A 20,554-nucleotide genomic window follows, 5' to 3' on the forward strand; every position below is an offset into this window, starting at 1 on the left:
CAATGTTCTATGTTTCAAGAACTCACCAAAACTTGCGCTAAACACCAAAGCTCACATGGAAGTCCCATTTCTTGTCAATTGAACCGATTAAAAGATGTAAGAATGCATTTGAACCAATTAAATTGCGTAACAATTGAAATGCACCGAACAAACCAATGGAAAATGAAGAAGAACCGATTATTTCCAGCAAAGGAGAAGATGAACCGAACAAAACATGATTTAAAGCTAAAGCACCGAATAAAATTGCAAGAAAGGAACCTAAGACATGTTTAAGAGTTCATATGAGCACGGAAATGGAAGAAATAGATGGAGAAGAAAGAAGACTTATGTGGTTGTAGTTCTTGGTTGATGAACACGCCACTTGAAGTGTGAATGCTCCAAGATAAGTGTGAATTGTCGCCACTTGAGAGAACCAAGGTACTCAAGATGAGACTAGGAAGAGGAGAAAACAAGTTCTCACTACACTCAATCACCAATTTGGGAGAGTTTTGTTACTACAAATTCCAATTCTGAATTTAGAAGGACCCAAGCCCTCCTTTTATAGGAGCAAGGGCCTGTCATGAGCTTAATAAAGCTTGTACCACAAGCTACCCAAGAGTCTCCTAATCTAACGCTTATAGTGACTTATGAAGAGTCACCTTCTAGAAAATTCTAAACTAAAGCTTAAAGATGCTTTACAAGAGAGGTATCTAATGTTTCCCTCTAAGCACCTTTCTAAAAACTATGTATTAAACATTCTACTTTTTATACAAAAGACACTATAAAAAGAGAAAACAATCTACCACTACTTCCTAATTCCTTAAACTTGCTCCTTGTAAGCCTTTGAGGTAAGCTAGTGTCTCCTTGAGCTTCTTCAACTTCGGCCTCTACCTCCTCTTGTCCTTGATCTTCGGCCTCTATTTCTTCTTGATCTTGATCTCCATCATACTCCCTGAGTTGGAGAGAATTCGACCACGAATTCTGGAGACCTACAGAAAAAGGAGTTAGATCACTGATATTAAATGTATGACTACCAAGGTATGTATGAGGCATATCTAACTCATAAGCATTGTCATTAATCCTCTTTAGGACTTGGAAAGGTCCATCATCACGAGGCATTAGTTTGGACTTCCTTTGAGTAGGAAAACAATCTTTCCTCAAATGAAGCCAAACCCAATCACCTTCATCAAATAACAATGTTTTTCTCCTTTTGTTGGCAAGTTCAGCATACTTGCCAACCTTCTTCTCAATTCTCAACTTGATGTCTTTATGCAAATTTTTCACAAAAGAAGCCTTTTCATCCCCATCTTTGCACAAGACATCATCAAGTATGGGAATAGGAAGAAGATCAAGAGGTGTTAAGGGATTAAACCCATAGACAACCTCAAAAGGAGAATGTGAGGTGGTAGAATTTACTACACTATTATAAGCAAATTCAACATGTGGTAGTAAATTCTCCCAAACTTTAGGATTCCTGGAAATAAAGCATCTCAACATTTGTCCCAAAGTTCTATTTACCACTTCGGTTTGACCATCGGTTTGTGGGTGACAAGTGGTAGAAAATAAAAGTTTAGTACCAAGCTTACCCCACAAGGTCTTCCAAAAGTGACTCAAGAACTTGGAATCCCTATCGGACACAATAGTTCTAGGAATACCATGCAAACGAACCACTTCTTGAAAGAAGAGGTTTGCAATATGACATGCATCATCCACTTTGTAGCAAGGAATAAAGTGAGCCATCTTTGAAAAACGATCCACGACCACAAAAATGGAATCCTTTCCCTTTGATGTCTTGGGTAATCCTAAGATGAAATCCATAGAAATGTCAACCCAAGGCATTGAAGGGATAGGAAGAGGAGTATATAAACCATGGGGATGCAATCTAGATTTAGCTTTACGGCAAGCTATGCATTTTTCACACAAACTATGAACATGTTTATGCATATGAGGCCAAAAGAAATGTTCATGCAACACATCCAAAGTTTTTGCAACCCCAAAATGACCCATTAATCCTCCCTCATGTGCTTCTCTAACAAGAGATAATCTAATGGAGCTTTGAGGAACACAAAGACGTTCTCCTTTAAAAAGAAAGCCATCATGTAGAAAAAAATCTTTGTGTCCTCCTTTGATACACTCTTGATAGATAAGAGAAAAATCAAAGTCATCATGATAAAGATCCTTAATGTGATCAAAGCCAAGAAATTGAGAACCCAAAAGATTTAGCAAGGCATAACGTCTAGAAAGTGCATCGGCCACAACATTATTTTTGCCTTGCTTATGCTTGATCACATAAGGAAATTGCTCAAGGAATTCCACCCACTTAGCATGCCTCTTGTTAAGTTTGTTTTGGCTTTTCAAATATTTAAGAGATTCATGATCACTATGAATCACAAACTCTTTAGGAAAAAGATAATGTTGCCAAGTAAACAAAGCTCTAACAAGTGCATACAATTCCTTATCATAAGTGGAATAGTTGAGATGACTTACTTTCAATTTCTCACTAAAATAAGCTATGGGGTGGCCCTCTTGAAGGAGAACAACCCCAATGCCTATACTTGAAGCATCACATTCAATCTCAAATGTTTTAGCAAAATTAGGAAGGGCTAAAATGGGAGCATTAGTCAATTTTTCTTTTAAAACATCAAAAGCATTTTGTTGTGCTTCTCGTGGACCCTAGCGGGTTGTGTGCGCATCTGCACTCTTGGGCGTGTAGGTGCAGCTGTCGTGCACTTCTCGTATGCCTCGCCCTCAGAGGCAATGTGTTCTACCGCTCGACGCCTTACTTCAGCAAAAGTCTTGGGGCGGCTGGGATTGAGTGACTTGCTGAAAGACCCAGGACACACCCCTTTCCTGAATGCGTACACGATCATGGGTTCGTCTGTGGTACCCACCTTCACCACCTGCGCCCCGAAGCGGCTTATGTACTCTTTCAAGGTTTCACCTTGATACTGCTTCACGTCGAATAGGTCCTATGAAACTGGGGCTGGGGCCCTGTTGGCTAAATACTGCTCTCTGAATAGCCGCGAGAGCTGCGTGAAAGACGTGATGTGACCCTCTGGGAGGCTGATGAACCAATCCATGGCCATCCCAGTCAAAGTGCTCATAAAGATCTTGCATCTTACGGCATCAGAACCGCCTACCAGCATCATCTGTGTGTGGAACGCAGTGAGGTGCGCCTCAGGATCCTCCATCCCTGTGAAGGTTACTTTGGGCCCCGTGAAGGTGTTGGGGATTGCTGATCGCCTGTGAGAATGGTGTTGAGAATTCTCTGGGTGGGTTGGCAATCTCAGGCTCGTCTACGTCGCGCCATCCACGGCGTAGCTCCTCGTTGGCGCGGTGGAGCTCATCGTTTCTCGCATGAGATGCTGTGAGATCCACCTGCATGTGCTCTTGCTCCGCTTTCGATTACCATTGCTTCTTGCAGCCCTTGCATCATGCCCATGAGTTGTTGCATGGTCATCTCTTCACTCCTAGCGCGTGCGGGTCTCATGTTCGTGGTTTCCGGAAGCCCTCTTCACTATCTGGGTTTTGAGAACTGGAACTGGGTTGGAAACTGCAACTGGAACTGAAAAACCGTGTAATGGGACTGATGTTTTATATCGGCCCCACGGTGGGCGCCAAATGTTCCCGCCAGTTGACCAGGGTCGTTTTTATGCGTGGCTTGTCCTCACGAGCTAGGGCACCTTCGTTCTGCTCCGTTCGTGAGTACCTGAAAAGAAGTGAACAAAAGGGTGTTCTCGCGGCCGTTTGCACTCCGACGATCAAGTCAGCTAGCGAGAAACATCAAAGGTGACACACCTCCGTATCGGAACACCGTGAAAGGATGCTCTGAAGGTGGTCGAAATACTGAATAGCTAGTACTGTGTGCCCTAATTGCCTGTGCGCGCTGTGGGTGCGCCGTGAAACAACTAGGGTTTTTGGCTCTATGTAAACTGTGAGAATTAGGTCAAAACTCGGATCCCTTTCAAACGTCCCAAGACCCCTTTTTATATACCTCTTTGCATTTAAAGCGCGTTAAAGCGCATTGAAAGCGTATAAAAATATCCCTTGGAACGTTCGAATCTTAACTGAATTAACGCGTACCTTGGCAAACTTTCACTAAAACATTGATGAACACGTGCTTATTGCCACGTGTTCTTTTGACTTGATCGTTATTCTATGTAGAGGGCCTCACAGCGCCGTAACCCAACTTAGGGTTATTCCTTTGTGTGAATCATCTTTCCTCGAAGTGCATCTAGCGCGTGGGGTGACTTTCTGGGTGCCAACTCATGCACCCCAACCTCTAGTCACTCGCCCTATGAGTGTATCTACCTTTATCTCGCACCATGCCCCTGGTTCACCTCCGGGCATGACCTTTTCATGGGTCGTATCTATCCCAGGGGTCTCCCTGAGGTGGCGTGGGTACTTCACGAGTCAGGTTACTCCCTACTGGTACTAGAACTATGGCCTTGAAACCACATTTTTCTTCTCTTTGTTACTGCTCTGGGCCATGCCTTAACCTAGCGACGCTTCAACCTGGCGACACCTTATTTTGGCGACGCCTAACCTGGCGACGCCTTACTTCAGCGATGCCCCAACCTGGCGACGCCTCAAGCGGTCAATTCGTTGACTTTCTTCCTTGGGTCCCTTGAGGGCCCCACCATACGTTGGCTTTGACTTTGACTTTGACTTTGGTCAACGCTTGGGGACGGAACGGTACAGTTTAACTAATGCTCCTTCTACTTTTCAGACAACAATGAATGATCTACTAAGACCATACCTCCGCCGGTTTGTCCTAGTTTTTTTTTATAATATTTAGATTTATAGCCCAAACTTGCAGGATCATATTGTTCATCTAAAAACTATATTGGCAGCATTACAAAATAAAAAATTCTTTGCCAAGCTTTCCAAATGCAGTTTCGCAACCACAAAAGTCAGTTACTTAGGTCATATAATTTATGCTTAAGGAGTCCACCCTGACCCAGATAAGGCCAGGGCCATCCACAAATAACCTTAGCCACGATCACTCACGGAATTACGGGGTTTCCTCGACCTCACCGGATTCTACATAAAATTCATTAAGCAATACGCCACTCTCGCCGCTCCTCTCACCGACTTATTACAACACCATAAATTTACATGCTCTCAGCCCGCACAACAATCATTTGAAAATTTAAAATTACACATAGCAAAAGTGCCTACCCTACAAATTCCCGACTTGAAGCTTCCTTTTGTGGTAGAAACAGACGCTTTTGCGGTGGCTGTAGGAGCTGTCCTTAACCAATCAGGGCGTCCGCTGGCCTTCTTCAGCAAAAAAAATGAGTTCCAAACTCTAAGCTTCCTCCGTTTATGCATGCGAGATGTACGGCATTACAGAATCCATAAAAAAATGGTGTCAATATCTCATAGGTCAGCATTTCAAAATCATCACAAACCAAAAGAGCCTAAACACACTACTTTCCCAAATCATACAAACCCTCGAGCAACAGAAATGGACAATAAAATTACAAGGGTATGATTTTCAGATTGTTTACAGACCTAGGAAGGAGAATGCAGTGGCTGACGCTCTTTCAAGACAGAGTGAGGATCACTCAACCATACTGCTTGCTCTATCATCGCCCATTTCTGAGCTTGTTCGCGACCTCCAACATTATCTTGCAACCGTAGAAGGTCAGTCAGTGATCCAAGCATGCACCTACAGTCAAACACAACTGAACCTTTTCTCCACTACCCAGGGGTTATTATTCTTCCGCCACAAGATTTTTGTGCCAACAGTGAATGACTTCCGCCACCGAATCATGACCGAATTCCACGCTTCCCCTGATGGCCATTCCAGCATTAAACCCACTCTTAAGCGCATAACTGCTTCTTTTTATTGGCTGAAATGGACAAGAGACGTCCACCATTTCATCCAACAATGCTCCATATATCAAGAAAACAAATACATGCCAACCAAAACTCAGGGGTTATTACAACCACTACCGATTCCAAAACAGGTATGGGAAGAAATATCAATGGACTTTATAACTCACCTTCCATGTTCGGCCGGGCACTCGGTCATTTGGGTTGTTTGCGATCGACTCAAAATATGCTCAATTTATAGCCCTTCCTATGCACTTCACTGCCCAACAGCTAGCCAAACGTTTTTCTGTGGAGATATGTCGCCTTCATGGACTACCCAAATCCATTGTTTCAGATAGAGACCCCTTGTTTGTGAGTACCTTTTGGCAACATTTGTTCAAGGCACAAGGAAAAACGTTAAATTTCAGTTTGTCTTACCACCCTCAAACTGATGGCCAAACAGAGGTGTTAAACCGCGGATTTGAAGCTTACCTGAGATGCTTCGTGGGTAACCAACCTAAGAAGTGGTATCAATATCTGAACTTGGCAGAGTTGTGGCAAAATACCACATACCATTCGGCGATCGGAACCTCCCTGTTCCATGCGTTATACGGTCGACAACCACCCACCATCGTCGACGTCGTTAACATACCAAACGCGGGAACCACCATTCAAGAGATGCTGATGGAGCACATCGTTATCGTCCATGTCCTTCGGGAACATTTGCGCCGCGCACGCTAGCGCATTGGCGACCAAGCCAATCGCCATCGCATCGACCGCTCCTTTGACGCCGACGAGTGGGTGTGGGTGCGCCTGCATCCCTATCGACAACACTCGTTAACTCGATGCCCAAATCAAAAGTTGGGTTCGCGTTATATAGGGCCATACAGAGTCCTCCGTCGCGTCGGAGTCGTGGCTTACAAACTCCAGTTACCGGAGTCCGCTCATGTCCACCCAGTCTTCCATGTTTCACTTTTAAGACCATTCAAAGGGTCAGTTGGGGAGCCCATTTTTCCCGCTACTGAATCCATTGATTTTTCCCTTCCATCAACACTTAACTCAACTGAAAACCCTAGTCAGAAGTATCTGAACTCACCGGACATGGAGACCAATGCGCACACACCAGGTGTTCCACTCACAGCTGGCACAAACTTACCTAACCTCGAGCCTCACGCACACGCGCCCCAAAAGAGCCCTTCCACGTCTCATAATGACCTAAACACGCCTCCTGCAAGAGCTCATAGGCCGCGCGCCACGCGTCCCACTTGTAGGCGGTGCGGTTGCCCCAAGCCTCGAGCCCAACACCAACATTCAAAACGCACCAACCATTCCTAACCCTAATTCTGCAACGACTACAACCTTCCACTTCCCTAATGCACCTGCAAACTGACCCATCAAGGTCCAAATTAACGTTGCACCCTTGCCAAACCCTAATCCCACAATGACGCCCCTCCCTACAACCCTAATTTAACCGCAACCCAACCCACAAACCCCAATAACCCAACATCTATAACCAACCCAACACATCCTTCACGACCCAAATTAGCTCTACACTCCCACCCCAACACCAAAGCATCACACACCAAAACACTAAATTTGCACTAGAGCCCATACCGTCAAAGAGCCCTACTTTAGCTGCACCCCCGCGCCATTCCCAATACATCGCATCCCATAACCAAAACAATGCTCACGCAGGCCTACTCCAACCCACTTACCCACCAACGGCCCAACTGACCCCAAGGCTCCACTTTGAGGACAAAGTGCTTTTGGGGTCGGATAGTAATGTTAGATTGGGTCCATATACAAGTACAAGGCCAAAAAGCAACCCAATTGGATGAAAGATTTTGTAATAGGATAGAACCATGCTACTACTTGAAAAGTCTGTCATCATTATTATTATTATTATTATTATTATTATTATTATTATTATTATTATTATTTATTTTCAGTTTAAAATATTTTATTTTATTAATATTATAAGGCCATGACCCACTTATACCTATAAATGAAGGCAGAGAAGTTTTTTTATGGTAATCCTAATTTAGTATAAGCAGTAACAAAAGGCTAACATGATGCGTAATGTGTTCATTGCTCTTTGAAGTAAATATTTATATATCATTTATAAAGACAAAGCATGAAATTAACCTATTAATAATCAAATTCAATTTGTATAGTTGCTGCTGTACTTTATTTATTTTCACCAGTTGAATAAATTGAAGTATTCCATCTTAAAATAAAACATGTTGATGATCACGGTTACTATATTTATCTATCTATAATATGAAGAGATCCAATTACACCTATTGTAAGTTTTACCAAATATTACCATGTCCAATACTTTTCAATTGAATATAAAATTTCATTCAAATAAATCATCTATATAAAATTTATGTGAAACTATTTGACATTTCACTTATAATGCAAAATTTTGACATATATTAAAATATATAATTTAATTACTTTCTTATTGTTATTTAATTTTAATAAAAAAATTAATATTAATAATTATGATAAGATGAAGTATTACAAAGTGGACTTTAAGCCTCATAAAACCGGGGCTCATGGGGTGAGGTTTGCACCCACTTATATACAATGAAATGTCTAAATCTCTAGTCGATGTGGGATCTCCAACACCCCCCCTCACGCCGAGACTGCCAACTCGTGCGTGAGACTATATATTATGGGTGGTCTGATAGCGGGTGGCACGATAAGCCCAACACAAGCACTTGCTAGGATAAACTGGAAATGAGTCTGATACCATATTACAAAGTGGACTTTAAGCCTAACTCAACCCCATAAAACCAGCTCATGGGGTGAGGTTTGCACCCACTTATATACAATAAAATGTTCTAATCTCTAGTCGATGTGAGATCTCTAACATGAAGTTATCATTTTATTATTAAATTAATAAAATTTCTTTATTATATAGTTATTAACTGCATAAGATTTGATAAAAGAATTTTACGGATATAACTATATATGAGAACTAAAAAAATGATTTGAAATTACACTTATTTTAACTATGGCTAACCGCTATTAAATATTTACAATAATGGAAATTAGTTCCAGCTGGCACATAAATAAATGAAAAACATTGTTATATTGTTTAGGGTAGATACATTCTCATTCTTCTGTTTTGGGTGGAATCAAATATGGAAGGTTTCGTTTTCCTCAGTCGTATATTCTTTGTTTTTTTTTTCTCACTCATAATGTGCACGCTTGATTCAAAATATTCAACCACTTCAAAAAGTGCTTATTTTTTAAATAAATAAATCAACTATATATAATAGAAATATAATTATTTTGTTAAAAAATTTACAAAGACTTGAAAAAAGTATACTAGTTGCATATCATAAAATAAATATTTTCTAATGTATTGAAATTTTTATTTATATTAAATAGTGAGTTAGTATATAAGGATATACTTTTCATTTATTTATTATATAAAGATATTTTTGTTATTTATATATATAATTTTTTTCATCTCATTTTAAGAAAAGACACAAATTTTAACTTTAATTCCACAACTACTTTTTTCTTTTTATCAAACAACTAAATAATAATCTCATTTTCTATCTAATTTGTTTTTCTTCTCCTCACTTTTTAGTACGTGTTCTAGTTTGTTTAACAATGGTCCAATTTACGATTATCCAAGTATAGATAAAGTTAAAAAGGACTATTTATTATTCCATACTTATGTTTCTTTATACACCTTTATAAGATGTTTTAAAAGTTTAAATTTCTGATATTTTAGATTTTTAGATGACGGAATTTAAAAATTACACATCCTAAATATATTTTAAATCTAAAAATATATAATAGATTATGTATTCTAAAAATCCAAAATACATTTTAGATTAAAAATATATTCTAGATTTTTGAGTTAAAATGAAAATATTTTTTTATCGACAAAAAAAGAATGAATAAATAATGAAGGTACATTCGAGGTAACCCATGACCAAACCTGCAGTTGCGCCATTATGAAGATTTTTATGTGATCTATGCATCCATTCTTGAAAACCTTCTTATTTCTTTGTTTTCATAGTTCACCTATAATTGCTATCCACACACAATACGAGATCCGATTAACATATTTGCTTTCCTCGTTCATCTTGAAGTGTGAACAAAACATTTTTGGATCCTGATGAACCACCGCTGTCCTGCCGCCCACTCATAATACTTAGACCAAACCAGCCATGCTATCCTACAAGTACTAGACAAATGAGATGTTGTTTTCACATCCTCCCCACACACATTACCGATACTACTCTCCACCATAATCCCCCTTCTCAACAAGTTAGCTTTAGTCGCAATTTTGTTCTCAACACCCTCCATGTTGTAACTAAGGCAAGTGGCTAAAATGAAAATGTATTAAGTTGTACCACAATGCATTCTTAGATTATTCAATCTATAAACATATTTAGAATTTTTGTGAATATATATATTTTTTAATTATATAATTTAAAATACGTTTTTAGATTATATAATTCAGACTATATTTTTATATCTAGATTATGTAATCCAAAATCTTTCTTTCTTTGCATCTAAGAAGGTACAGAATATGGGGGTGTTAAAAGAAATTGTCAATCCAAAAAAATCAGTTTCAGTGTTGGACCAGAAAATCTACAGGAAGCCCAATTCATTACGGGTATGCTGTATTTATCATCTATATTGTTCTCTACTCTCTACTTCCTTCTCTCATCCATGGCTATAATGTACTTACTTAAATATCTGTATCCATTATTTAAATAAAAAAAATCCCAGTTCTTTTAAAATATATAGAATACCTTCTGAATAAGTTTTAGAAAGAATCTATTCAAGAATACGTTTTAAGTTTATTATTTACCAGTAATTCTTGTTTTAATAGTAGTATGTCCCTTTTGAGACTATACTTTGAATCAGGAAATCTATAATTATATTTAGGATTTAAGATAATGGAGAATGGAGGAAGAATTTGTCCATCTATATACGTAACCAATCAAAGTAATTGTAACTTGAAGTCTATCTATACATGTAACCAATTTTAGCTATTGTTATAAGGAATTTTTAATCACATATATAAGCCATATAACATAACAGAGACAATAAGAGTGGGTTGGGATAGAGATAACTCAAATAAAATTAACTAATTTATGCACATATTTCTTTTTAACTTTACTAATCATTGGTAACATCATAGGAGGAATTGATGAAGTATAAGATTTGAATATCAAACATAAATTTATTGATTGATTGTGAATTATCTTCTGCTCCCACGTTACATATACCACCTAAGTAACAGAAGAGATATTTTCTTTGTCCTGTTCCAAATCTTGGAGATTATTAAGTGTACTAATTTCCTCCACGGACTTGTAAGTGTAAAACCATGCACATATTACAAAGTAAATGAGATTCAGAAGTTGAATCCCACTAAGAAGATAAAAGTAACACTCCAATCTACCCCTGTTGAGGTTCCTATCAGGCAACCAATTCCTTTCCTTGCCAGAATACTTGTGAACTAGTGAGACCATAATTGTGCCAACATAGTTCCCAATGGCACTAGTTATGCAGTATAGAGCTGTAGCAGTGCTCCTCATGCTTTCAGGTGACTGATCATAGAGAAATTCCAAATGGCCCACAACCATGAAAACTTCAGCCACCCCATGCAGACAATACTGAGGTACCAACCAGAACACACTTATAGGAATAGTTGCACTTGGAATGTCCAATAACTGGTACTTGGCAGCAACTTTTTTTCTTTTGATTTCCACCCATGCTGAGACTAGTGTGGCTATAATGCTAACCACAAAACCTACTCCCATTCTTTGTAGGCTTGTGATCCCTGAAGGGTTCTTTGTGAACCTACGAATAAATGGAACAAAAAGGCGTTCATAGAGAACAAGACCTACCATCAAGGTTAGGACCGTGAAAATGCTCATGCTTGCTGGGGGGATTTGGAGGGTGTGAACGAGGTGTCTATCCATTGTGCGAGCTTGCAGAATCACAAAATTATGAGATGATGATGCAGCTATGAGCAAAATCCCTGAGGCCCAAATTGGAAGCATTCTAATGATGGATTTTAGCTCCTCTACTCTGTGCACCGTCGCTAATTTCCATAAGTCTGGTGCTGCATTTGGATCTCTTCCTTCTTCTGTCACAATGGCAGCCTTGTCCAGACATCTGCATATATAAAAACTTGTTCAATCTTGACAAAATCATCTAAAATATAGTACATATACATTATATACATTACATATATATACCATGTGTCCTTTGTTCTTCAATGTTACCAAATTATATTCACTCACGATGATTTAGTGGTGAGGTTTGAGAATGAAATTTTAAACTACCATATTGTTGAAATGAAAAAGATCCAAATCCAAATTTATGACTAGACATACTTGAATTGATCCGAGTGTAGAAGCTTTCCTTCCAAGGAAATAGCAGCATCTAGCTCCCAATTTTGGTACAAAAGCTTGTGATCCTGAGGCAAAGCCTCATATCTCTTCTTTACAGCAGCCACAACTACTTGTGCCAAACGAACCATTGGACTACCATGTCGTTTGACGGTTTTATAGAGCGGTGAGCCCAACACAAAGACAATGATGGATAAGAGCATGGCAATGGTTGGAATTCCAAGACCCCAACCCCAACCCATGTGGTCTTGGATGTAAACCACAATGGTCAAAGCACTTAGAGAAGCCAACCCCATGCAGAAAGAGTACCAATTGAAGAGGTTCCACTTCCTTGATGCTACTCCTCTTTTGGTCATGTCAAATTGGTCTGCTGAAAAGGTCACAACACAGGGTCTAATGCCCCCTGTGCCAACTGCTATGAGTAAGAGAGAGATGTACAGTATCCACATCTGAGAGGATGAGGCTTCTCTGCAGTTCACCTGTGTTGAGCATGCTAGGGGGCGCAGATGGGGCAGTATAGCTGATAAAGTTATTACAATCAATCCCTGTATCAACAACAATAGTATGCCAAAATTATCTGTGGGATTTGGTGTAGTAGTACTAGAATGAAACGGTTCACTCTCAAACCATAGAATGTATTGGAAAGAATACATTGTCACTACTTTCTGATTGATAATAAAGATGTCAAAAAATTTAGAGTAAGAAAATCTTAGATTTTAACCAAGATTTTATGAATATAAAGCACATGACACAGAAACTAATTAGAGGTTCACAACAACAATTAAAAATTTCTTGTATTTTTAGGTCCTGCTAAATAAAAGCTTGTAACATATATCATGTCTATCTAAAGACTGTTTTCACAAAAGTATAAACATAAAATTTGTAAGAGTTGATTATATTTATTCTAACATAAATGGAAGAGTTAAATATCTAAGGTTTCATGAGAGTGATTGATAGGTGAATATGAAAGTGACTTAAATTGTAGAAAGAGGAGAGTGTAAGAAACCAGTTCATAGATGAATGAAGCGACAACAATGGTCCAAAAACGGCCAGCAAAGGAGTCAGCAATTAGAGCACCAAAGAGAGGAGTGAAGCTAGAAGTTCCAGCGAAAGCAGTGAGCAAGTTGGAGGCAGGTACCAATGGCATGTTCAGCTGTTGAGTGAGGTAGCTTATCATGTTGGCATGAAAACCAGAACTTGCAAATCTGTCACAAAATTCATTTGCTGCACAACACCCAACAAATCCAAATTAATACCCTTATTAACCTAATAATTATGTTTCTACGTCTAACCTAATGCCCTTATTCTTATGTAACACTATTAATTAATTCAACAAATTTATATTTGGTATGAGTGTTGTAAATGCTTTATCATTTGTAAGACAAGGTGCTAATGAAAATCTTGGTTGATCCACGAAGTTTCAGTTGAAGACATGGTAGAGACAGAGGGCACGATTTTACTTGACGAGGCTGAAGGTCAAACAATTCTTATTTTTGTACATATTGTAACAGAAATAATCATGCATGGACACATCAGATAAAAAACATGATTTTCTACCGGGTTACAAATTTAAGCAAGAAATAGCGATGCTTAAGAAGATGGTTTCTCCTTTCAAGGCTAATCACCCAATTCTAACATTCATACTTCTCCAGAGCAGTATAATAATTTAATGGATTTGATTCAATAATCATTTTCTCAAACCCCTTCTTTGAATTACATCAGTACATCTCAAATCAGGTACATTTTCTAATCACTGGGTATCAAACATAGGGACTACAAATCATATATGCTTCAATAAAAATATTTCTTCTCCATTCGTAGTATTTCACCTGGACTAGTCTCTTTACTTAATGGAAATCAGTTAAGTGTAAATCATTCTGGTACAATTGAAATCACTCCCTTATTCACTTTGACTGTTGTTTTATATGTACCTTCATTCCAAGTCAATTTGATTTTCATTTATAGATTGACCACAAATCACAATTGTTTAACCATTTTTCAACCTCTATTTATTTCATTGTTCAAACACAACCGTGGACAGTGATTGCTACAGTTGAAAGATCACACAACCTTTATCAATTAAGGACTTCCAGTATCTATCAGGTGTCACAAAGTAAAGTGGGACGAGTAGACTTGACAATGAAAGTTCATCTCTTCCTAATAAGACTGTCAACATTAATAAATCTTGTATATATACCAATAATGCTAAACTTTGACATTTTAGAATAAGACATTTGTCTCATGATAATATGAAAATTTTGTCTTCATATTACTGAAGTATTTCCATAGGTTCTGTTGATCCTTTTGATACATGCCATTTTGCTAAACAAAAAAACTACGTTTTTGTTTTACTTTTTCTAAATCAACTCGATTTTTTTATTTGCTTCATGATAATATATGGGTCCTTTGAATCATGTTTGTATTAAAGGCTATAAATACTTTTTAACTCTTGATTTTACCCGATATTCATGGATTTGTCTAATGAAAACTAAAGTTGAAGCATACACACACTTACAAAATTTCATCAACATTTATGAAATATCATATTTGTCTCATAAAAATCTTTGGTTGCCTGGCTTTCGCTACTACTAGTGGTGTTTAAAGAACAAAACTTGGTTTTAGAGCTAGAAAATGTGTTTTTTGGGTTACAAAGATAGAGTAAAAGGTTTCACTCTTTTTTATATGAATCAAAATAATATTTTTTTGCACGAGATGTTATTTGTTTAAACCCATTTTCCTTTCTATAAGAATAAAACTAATACTAATTTGGACAAACTTGATTCGTTTAAGTTTATGCATTTGCTTTCTTTTATTTTTGTTAATGATATTGTTGTGCCTACATGTGTTAGTGATATTGTTCCTTCAGTTTCTACAACTGCACTGCAATCCAGTACCCCTGCTATTGCTTCTTCTAATCCATTACATTTTTCTGATGTCACCAACATTTTGATCCACAATCTTCATCTTTTTGAGTTTCTACTCATCTGAAACAATAACTTGGATACTTGAAGGACTATCACACTACTTTATTCTCTTCAAATGATGTTACTAATCATTCTAAGGTATTAAATATCCTATTAAAAAATATATCTCTCACCATAATTTTTCTTCTACGTATTCTTCTTTTTTTTATAATATTTTTTCTATCCAAGTACCTAAATAATTTAAAGAGGCGATAAAACATGATTGTTGGAAAGAGGCTATGCAAAGTTAACTTGATCATTTCGAGTCAAATGAAACTCGGTCTTTGGTGGATTTTCCTCCTGGAAAGCATCCTATTGGGTGTAAATGGGTTTTTAAAGCTAAGCATAAACCAGATGGCACCATTGATAAGTACCAGGATCATTTGGTTGCCAAGGGATTTACTCAAACTGAAGGTATTGAGTATTTTACGACTTTCTCTCCAGTAGTTAAAATTACTACCATTTGGTATATTTTATCCTTAGCAAGTGCTAAGGTATGGATCCTTCCTAGCCTTTCTTCATGGCCATCTTGATGAATAAATATACATGACTTCTCCAACGGGCGCTTTAATCTTTATTAACTAACACAAGTTTGTAAATTTAGAAAATCTTTATATGACTAAAGCATGCGAGTAGGCACTGAAACTCAAAACTTACTCAAACTGTAATACATTTTGGTTATATTCAAAGTGCAGGTGATCATTCTTTATTTATTCGCACAAACAATTATTCTTTCACAACTTTGGTGATATATGTTGATGACATTATGTTGTCTGACAATAATCTTCAGAAAATCCAGTGTGTTAAAACTCATCTTCATAACTCATGTAGTATCAAAGACATTGATACTCTTTGCTATTTCTTGGAATTTGAAATAAGTCATTCCCCTTTTGCTATTGTTCTCAATTAATGGAAGTATTGTCTAGATCTTCTTTCTGATAGTTGTTTATTGGCTTGTAAACCTGCCACTTCTCCAAAGAAACCATCTTGTCTTCTCTCTGAAAATGATCGTTCATTGCTTTTGGATACATGTGAATATAAAAGATTGATTGGGCATTTGTTATACCTTACTCACATTATGCTGATATTAGCTTTGTGGTTCATAAGCTCAACCAGTTTGTTTCAAATCTACGAGAACCTCATATCACAACAACTTTTCATGTATTATGATATGCGGAAGGATGTTCTAGTCTTAGTCTATTTTTTCCCAGTAATAATCAAATTGTTATAAAAGGTTTTTCCGATTCTAATTGAGGAACTTGCATTGATTTTAAAAGGTTTATCACTAGTTATTGTGTGTTTATGGGAAACTCTTTAATTTCATGGAAGCCTAAAAACTAGTCTACAGTGTGCAAATCTTCTTTGAAGGCAGAATACAGAGCACTAGCTTCACTTGTTTGTGAACTTTAATGGCTACAATATTTGTGTCAAGATTTGCTTACTAATATTTCTGAATATTTTGTTGTCTATTGTGACAATAAATTTTCTATATGCATAGCAAGGAATCTAACATTTAATGAGAGGATGAAACACATTGAAATCGATTTTCATTTCGTTCAGACTAAACTTCAAGAAGGCCCCATTCTTGTTTCTTCTTCTAATAAAGTGGCTGTTATGTTGACTGAACTTCTGCACCCTCGGTTGTTTTGTGACAACTTATCCAAGGTGAACATGAAAGATATACATGCTTAAGCTTGTGGGGCACTATTAGGTGATAAATTTGATACCATATGAATATTTTAGTTGATAAGTTGTAACTGTTCTATCAGTCGTACATCAACTATTACTTATCTATCTACTCTATCAATATATGTTATTTATATTTTTATGTGCTTCATAAATAGAGAATTCAATAATCTGAATAGGTGTGTAATTATTATATCATTAATAAAATATATCACTTTTCTTCTATCTTTTCCTCCTTTTATTGTGTCTTTCTCTAAAAGAGATATATAAAATTAAAAATAAATAAAAGATGCATTTTATATTTTTAAAAATAAGAAAGTAAGCATTTTGTCATGGACAATGATATAGATTATTGTTTTAAAAATAATCGTGGGGATATCCCTTTCTCTTATCTTGTGTTCTTATTTTTGTGGTGCTCCCAAAATTTCTTGGAGATCAAGTTAGGTTCAAACTTGCCTCTTGAAAAGGAAAAATTTTAAGCATGATGGACAAAATTCAATTGATTAATATGGACATTTATGGTTTTCTCTCTTATAACTTTTGTGTTTACAAATGACCTATTAGTTTGCTAAAACAGGTTGATCAATGGTTTAGGAACTTCATATGGAAGATGACATTCTAAAGTAGGGTACTAACATTGTTAATTGGACTAAACTTTGTTCTCCCAAATTTGAATGAGTTTCAAGTTACTTGGAAAATAATGTTTATCTTTTGAAGCTTTCCTGAAGTTTTGCTTTTAGTCAAAATCCCTTGCCGCTCTTGATGAAAGCCATGTTTCTTAGGTCTGAATATTAGAAATTTTTTATATTTTGCTTTTATTTTATATGGCATGGAATTAAAAATCTCTATGATGTTACTCTTCATAATACTCTATGGAGTGTGGGATCTAGTGATAATATTAATTTATGGAATAATATCTTTTTCTAAGGTTTCTGAGACTTGAAATGGTTCTTCTTGGTCTCTTTCTTATTATTTATCTGAGTTGCCTAATGTTTAAAATATGAAAATTTTTATTATTGCTTAGAAGAGTGATGTTCCTAATTGGATGCTTGAGGACTCTAATATCTTAAATAATAAATCCACTTGTTGTTTTTCCTCTTTATTTAAGGGTGTCTGTGATTGTGGTTTTGTTATATAGTCTTCTGCCATTCCTCTTGCCATACTCTTGTTCTTTAGAAAATCTTTCATAATAGGTTGCCTTCTAATAATGAGGTGCAACATAGCAGTATAACATAGAAGTATGACTCTTTGCTCTATGTGTTTGTTATGTAAAAAACACAAGGAGTATATAATATCTCCTTTTTGAATGTTCCACTACTATGTACATTTGGTATTGACTTCAACAAGTCTTCCCTAGGGTGACTTTTTTTTGTCTCTTGTTGATATTATTTCTTTCTTTAATTCCTCACATAGTGCTTTAATTAAACATACCAGACTTGTTGTGATTATCTTTTCTCTGTTTGGATGATTTGGAGGATGCGAAACTATACTAGATTTCAACAGATGCATACAACCATTGATTCTATAAAGAGCCACATCAGATTTTCAATAAACACTTCTAATAAACTCATGAATAATGATATATCTGACTTTTCTATTTTGAACTTTAGTATCAGCATGAGAACTGGGAAAGTTACACAACCTATCCAGGTTGTTTGGAGTTATCCTTTGGTTGGTTGGATTAAAGTCAATATTAATGGTGCTTTTAGAGGTTTTCTTGGTCTTGCTACCTGTGCTGGGATTTTTAGAGGGAGTTTGGGGAAATTTGTTTGAGAATTCTTTTCCTTTATGGAGGTTTAGTTTTCTCTCTTTACTGAGTTCATGGGATCTATGCTGGCTATTGAGAATGTGAAAGAAGCTGACTACAAACGTTTGTGGCTGGAGAGTAATTCTATCCTAGTTTGTCAAGTTTTTTCCTTGACTCAGCTTGTACCTTGGTCTAACAAAGGCAAATGAAATAAATGTTTGACTTTTTGTAAAAGATTGAGTTTAAAGTTTCCTATACTTTCAAAGAGGGGAATCACTGTGTTAATAAACTAAATTCCTTGGGACTGGTTAATAGACAAGAGTTTTCTTGGTATAGTAGTATGTCTCCTAAGTTTTGTTGGAACTTTTTTCATAATAGGTTTAAACTGTGGAATAAACTTTAAATGCTAGTTTGTGGGTTTGAAATTTAGAAGTTAGTGGAAAATAAAAGAATGAGAGTTTTGATAGATGAAAAGTAGTAGTTGGGAGTGTGGTTTTATTATGTTGTTAGTGGGTTTTAAGGCCTTAATGAGATTTTATTATTTTCTGTTTTAGAAAAGCTTACTAATGCTTCTAAATAGGATACTCTCTCAGTTGTAAGATGCACTGCAGAAAAAAAAAACAATAGAGAAAAAAAAGAAAAGTGATTCTTTAGAGAAAAGAGAGTGTGCTTGTTAACTTTGACATTTGAATATTTTTACATAAACAATTCATTTGGATATTTTTACATAAACTTCATATATTTCGTTTTTTTTAGGTTTTTTTTTTAAGTGTTCTTTTATTTCTATACATGAATTTATTTATTTCTTCCATTCTTATTTGTTATGTGTGGAGTGTCCTGTCCGATTTCATACTCATGTTTAAGATAAGTTTTTCTTTTTAAATAAAAATTAAATTGTACAATATTTTTAAAATAATAAGTATGTATAATTAATTACGTTTCCTTGCATAGAACTGATTATATACGTTAACACAGAAATATTTGGATTTCTTTATCATGGTAACGTGCTAACTAAACAATCGATTATGTTTAATTAATTATTTGTTTATACAAACGTAATGGAATATTTTCTTGTGACAGTGGTCGCTTGTTTTACTTCTTTTTCCATCGATTATCAAACTATGCACGTATTTTGAGATCTCTTTATTTTTGTGTTCTTCCATTCTTTATTTCTTTTTTTTCGTGCGACCAAATAAACAATAAATGATTAAATTTAAATATATGAATGAAACAATTGAAAATTCCAAACATAGCTAATTAAAAATTTCCTTAGTTCCCACAACAATGTACCAGTATTTTATACAGTTTAAGGCAACAAAATTATGAATGAAGATGATGGTTTAGTTGTCTTTCCCTGTCTTGAATCTTGGTATATACATATAATGAGTGAAAGTGATGATTTGAAGCAACAGATTGATCGGAAAAAAGGGGCATGCAAGAAGGTTTGAGGAGAAAAGTGCAGAACTTAAAGATTAGTATGAATGAAGTTGAGAAATGAAGAAGGAACACGTACCAAGGATGAAGGGTAATGTTCTGATGCCTCCTCGTTGATGGTTGTTTTTGTGCAGAAGTTCTTCTTTCTCTGCCATCTCGCCACCGTCTCTAATGTTAATGCTTTTCTCTGCCTCCATGTCTGACATCTGTCTCCGCATATGCCATACACTCACCGATGTTCTCTATATATGCCTCTGCGAATACACCTAGCATTATATATATATATATATATATATATATATATATATTTCCATCTAACAATTATAAGTATTATATTTCAATTATTTTTCTTACTTGAAAATAGTTTGATGTCTGAGAAAACTCAAGGTTACAATTTCCAAACTACCAGAATTTTACACATAAATTTTCCAATAAGCTTTTAGAATATAGACTTTAAAATCAAATTATGATTAGCTTGATTCAACAAAAAGATCTTATTTTTCAATTTAAGGTAAACAGAGTGTCAAAGT

At 36.2% G+C, this 20,554-nt stretch overlaps 1 protein-coding gene and 1 long non-coding RNA gene across 3 annotated transcripts; both read right to left on the reverse strand.

Moving 5' to 3' along the window:
* Positions 1–736: 736 nt before the first annotated feature.
* Positions 737–7,592, reverse strand: LOC137813899 (uncharacterized). Of its 2 annotated transcripts, XR_011081520.1 has the most exons (3): positions 6,292–7,584; positions 5,161–6,179; positions 737–968 (listed from the first exon to the last, which is right to left on the reverse strand). It is a non-coding gene; the product is annotated as an uncharacterized lncRNA (long non-coding RNA). The 2 variants fall into 2 exon arrangements; XR_011081519.1 differs by lacking the exon at positions 737–968 and having other exon boundaries at positions 4,876–6,179; positions 6,292–7,592.
* Positions 7,593–11,001: 3,409 nt separating this feature from the next.
* LOC137813898 (protein NRT1/ PTR FAMILY 3.1-like) lies at positions 11,002–20,292 on the reverse strand. Its single transcript, XM_068616364.1, has 4 exons — positions 20,104–20,292; positions 13,201–13,418; positions 12,180–12,739; positions 11,002–11,958 (listed from the first exon to the last, which is right to left on the reverse strand). The coding sequence occupies exons 1-4, from the start codon at positions 20,240–20,242 to the stop codon at positions 11,070–11,072; spliced, it is 1,806 nt and encodes a 601-aa protein (XP_068472465.1). The 5' UTR covers positions 20,243–20,292; the 3' UTR covers positions 11,002–11,069.
* Between the last annotated feature and the right edge of the window lie 262 nt (positions 20,293–20,554).

The sequence above is a fragment of the Phaseolus vulgaris genome, chromosome 1 (genome assembly GCF_000499845.2).
Source record: "Phaseolus vulgaris cultivar G19833 chromosome 1, P. vulgaris v2.0, whole genome shotgun sequence".
In the NCBI taxonomy this organism is placed as follows: domain Eukaryota; kingdom Viridiplantae; phylum Streptophyta; class Magnoliopsida; order Fabales; family Fabaceae; genus Phaseolus; species Phaseolus vulgaris.

Excerpts from the sequence above, each read along its gene's own strand:
- LOC137813898 (XM_068616364.1), bottom strand. The coding sequence starts at position 20,242 with ATGCGGAGACAGATGTCAGACATGGAGGCAGAGAAAAGCATTAACATT. Across the intron at positions 12,740-13,200 it reads CTTCATTCATCTATGAACTG|GGATTGATTGTAATAACTTT; the intron begins GTTTCTTACACT and ends TTGTTGATACAG. Across the intron at positions 11,959-12,179 it reads CTACACTCGGATCAATTCAA|ATGTCTGGACAAGGCTGCCA; the intron begins GTATGTCTAGTC and ends TTATATATGCAG.